Source organism: Salminus brasiliensis, chromosome 7 (genome assembly GCF_030463535.1).
Source record: "Salminus brasiliensis chromosome 7, fSalBra1.hap2, whole genome shotgun sequence".
Taxonomy (NCBI): Eukaryota; Metazoa; Chordata; class Actinopteri; order Characiformes; family Bryconidae; genus Salminus; species Salminus brasiliensis.
In genome coordinates, this window is record NC_132884.1 from 8,311,375 (window position 1) to 8,315,027 (window position 3,653).

The 3,653-nt window shown below is 42.6% G+C and overlaps 1 protein-coding gene across 1 annotated transcript; it reads left to right on the forward strand.

Moving 5' to 3' along the window:
- The first annotated feature begins 1,872 nt into the window (after nt 1-1,872).
- Nucleotides 1,873-3,653, forward strand: rprmb (reprimo, TP53 dependent G2 arrest mediator candidate b). The gene has a single exon (XM_072682898.1). It carries the CDS (start codon nt 1,972-1,974, stop codon nt 2,287-2,289), a length of 318 nt encoding a protein of 105 aa, XP_072538999.1. The 5' UTR covers nt 1,873-1,971; the 3' UTR covers nt 2,290-3,653.

Genomic DNA, 3,653 nt, shown 5'->3' on the forward strand with positions numbered 1-3,653 from the left:
GTCGTGTAAGCAGTGCTGGCTGAACTGGCTGAGCCACACGGCTGAACTGTCTGTTATAAGGTCGGTAGCTGCTAACGCTAAGTGGTTCTACTCTGGAACTATAGATGTTGAGTGCAATGCTGAAGATTTTCAGCCCTGGAGGATATGTGTGCTACAGTCTGATCACACAGATTGGATTTGGCAACTTGTGAAATCTGGACACAGTTTCGGTTTTAAGAAACTAATCTAATTTGCCCTGATTTGACCAGTAAATGTGCTGGATACACATTTGGGAACGCTGTGGGATGCCATTAGGAAACCCTAGAAGGAGTCTTTTCCCACGTGACTGTACTTCCAGCTTCCTGACACGGTTTAAACACCCATGAGCGGCTCATTCAGATCCCGTCCCGGGTTTACTGACTTTACTCCAGTTGATCATACGTCCATGAATGTCCACTGCACACTGTGTAGAGCCTTAAAGGAAAAGTTAGGTGATCAATTTAATTAACATGGTTAATCACTTAGTCCAGATACAGTCAATCAGCTAAGTCATGTTTGGATATCTTTTGGCTTTTGGTGCTTTAAATTAGAATGGGAGATGCAAGGCTAATGTGGCTAAGATATCTAATCTATCGAATAGGGTTTAATGAAACAGCATGGATAGACCACATTTCAGCATTTAACTCTTTCCTGATCGTGAGTTATATCTCGCTGTCCAATCACCAGTTTATAAAATCTGAAAACTGCCATATGAAGATGACAGCTTCATCTGAGCTTTGGTATGATTGCTTAGGAGTATCTGCAAGATACCAATGCATAGTCATAGTATCTGCAAGATATATAACAAGGGCCTAATATAAGAATGTGTTGCAGCCAGTGGCACAGGGAACATTTAACTGGTAGAGGGACGAATGGATTCAATGAAATACCATGGACTACTCCAGGAGGTTCAAGCTGAAGTGGCTCAGCGGTTAGAGCGCCGGGATATCGATAACAGGGTTGTGGGTTCGATTCCCAGGCTCGGCAAGCTGCCACTGTTGGGCCCTTGAGCTCCCCGGGCGCTGGAGTTGGCTGCCCACCGCTCTGGGTGTGTGTGTACTCACTGCCCCTAACACGTGTGTGTGTGTGAGTGTGTGTTCACTACCAGATGGGTTAAATGCGGAGGACACATTTTGCTGTACAGTGACAAATACGTGCACCAAATACGTGAAGGCTTTTCCATGGCTCTCACAGTCCTTTGACCTAAGCATGATTGAAAATCTGTGGATAGGCACGTGTGGCGGCCCACAAATCTCCCAGAACTAAAAGGAAGAATGGATAAAGTCTCCTAAAGAAGAACTGAGACTCTTAGCTGGCTGCAAAGAGCATTCACACACTGTGATACTTGCTTGTGATCTGAAATTGGAACGGCATATAGATTTTTATTTTTATAGACTTAAGGAAGTCATACCGTGTTCTATGCCAATGAAGATCTGGATGCATTTGAGCAGATTGAGAGATATTTTCAGGCTAATCTAATCCTGTGTTTGTTAGCAACGTTAGCCTAGCATCTCCAGTTCTAACCTAAAGAAGCACAGGTCAGATACCAAACATGTCTCGCCTGGTCGAGTGCATCTGCAGGGAGTGATAAATCAGATGAATTCCTTCAACATAAAGTAAAGAAACGCAAGGAGGTTGAGGCGTGGTTGCCAGATCGTGCTTTTGGGGGCGCACTTGTCATGAATCAAGCGCGTATCTCTGAACTCCCGTCACAGGCGCTCTCACTCAGCCCAGCAGACCAGCCGTGTGGGATGGGCACAGGCTTTCATCATCTCCTCATCATCTCCTCATCATCTCCTCAGCAAAACCCTCCGGATCTGTCCACTGCAGCTCTTCATGACTGAGTTCTCAGCGCGTCTGTGTCTTCCAGCCTCGGTGAATGTGTGCGCGGAACTTTTACGCACCTGTTAGCGGTTCAGCAGAGTTCCCCGGACAGCGGGCTGTGGCGCAGGCATGAATTCGACGGCGTTCAACGACACGGACGGGAGTTTGTTCTCCAACAGAAGCAGCGAGAACTTGCTGAACTGCTGCAACCTGTCGTCGGCCGTGACGAACAGCGGCTTGGTGAGCGCGACGCTGGACGAGCGCAGCACCTTCATCATGAGCGTGGTGCAGATCGCCGTGATGTGCGTCCTCGCGCTCACGGTGGTGTTCGGCATCTTCTTCTTAGGATGTAACCTCCTGATCAAATCGGAAGGAATGATCAACTTTCTGGTGACGGACAGGAGGTCCTCCAAGGACGTGGAAGCGGTCATCGTGGGCTCCTATTAATGCGTAAAAGCGCGCCGGCTCGTCCCCCCGTTCCTCCCGGTGGGGAGCCGCGTGGACGTTGACTTTTCAATGAACCTGTGCTCCTCATCCCCAGAAGCAGACGCGAAGAGTTAGACCAGTACAATGGTACCTTCTCCAAACAAACAAACAAACAAACAAACAAACAAAAAACAAGACAACCTTAAAACCTTTGACTCTATCCACGAAAACAGCAGATGGTCAATTCCAGCCACTTTCCCCTCCAGTCCACTGTTCTGGATTACGCTGCTTTGATGAAGGAAGCAAACCTCTGCTTTGTAAAGAACTTGCTTGTTTAAATGTGTAGAAGAACTGCATGGTGTCTAAAACAGTCTGGACAAGAAGTCCCTGCTAACGGTCAAATAAATGACCTTTCTGATGCAGGTCTACTGGTACACGTCTGTATTGTTCCAAAACAGATTGTATGATGGACTGAGCTCATAGTTTGCCTGTAACCTGTAAAATGACTTCATATGGTAACAAGCAGTTTAACTGGTTGTTGAGTTTAGTAACTCATATAATGCAACTGGTTGTTTCATTTAAAATGAGCATATTTGAGTTAAATAAGCCAATAAACTGCTTAGATACCAAATGATGTATTTTTCAAGTCATATTTTTTTTACTGTGCAATTATTTTAAATGAATTTTTAGCATAGTCTTCCCAACTCGAGTTATTCCATAAAGTTAAAATGATAGGTTATAGGTTACACAATGTGAACTGTAAAGGCTTAGCTTAGTTACTATGGTAACTATGCTAGTTTGGTACTAAGGCTGGTAAATATGTAGGCTCACTTAAATGAGCAAATTAATTATACACCCACAACTCTGTTTAAATCAAGGTCAGGTTTACAAATTGATACTTCATATTCAAATTCATACTTCATATGGTAAACAGCAACTGAACCGTTTTTTTTTCTAAAATAAACACAATATACCTAATCATGTATTTATTTATTTATTTATTTAAGCTTTACTTGGGTTGATTAAACCTAGTAAAAGTTGAAGCTGAACTCTGACAAAACACAATACATACATTCTTAAGTATCAAGGCAAACATCAGTATTTCTAATATTTGCGAAATATTTAGCTTTTCTGAAAACTTCAATTGTTTGAGTAAAACGGTGTTCAGAAATACATATTTGCTAAAACCTTTGTAGTGAAAAAACTAATACTGTATGTGGAAACAACCAGTTTCACTTGTATTATTACTGAAATAAACACATATTTAAGTGAGTTAAACCTAGTCTAATTTAGAATTTGAACCATATTTTACTGATTAAATTACTAAACAATTCTTCAGTACTGGATTCAAAATGAATATTTTTCGGATTATTTACTTTACTTTT

Coding starts and splice junctions, on each gene's coding strand:
- rprmb (XM_072682898.1), top strand. CDS start 1,972: ATGAATTCGACGGCGTTCAACGACACGGACGGGAGTTTGTTCTCCAAC.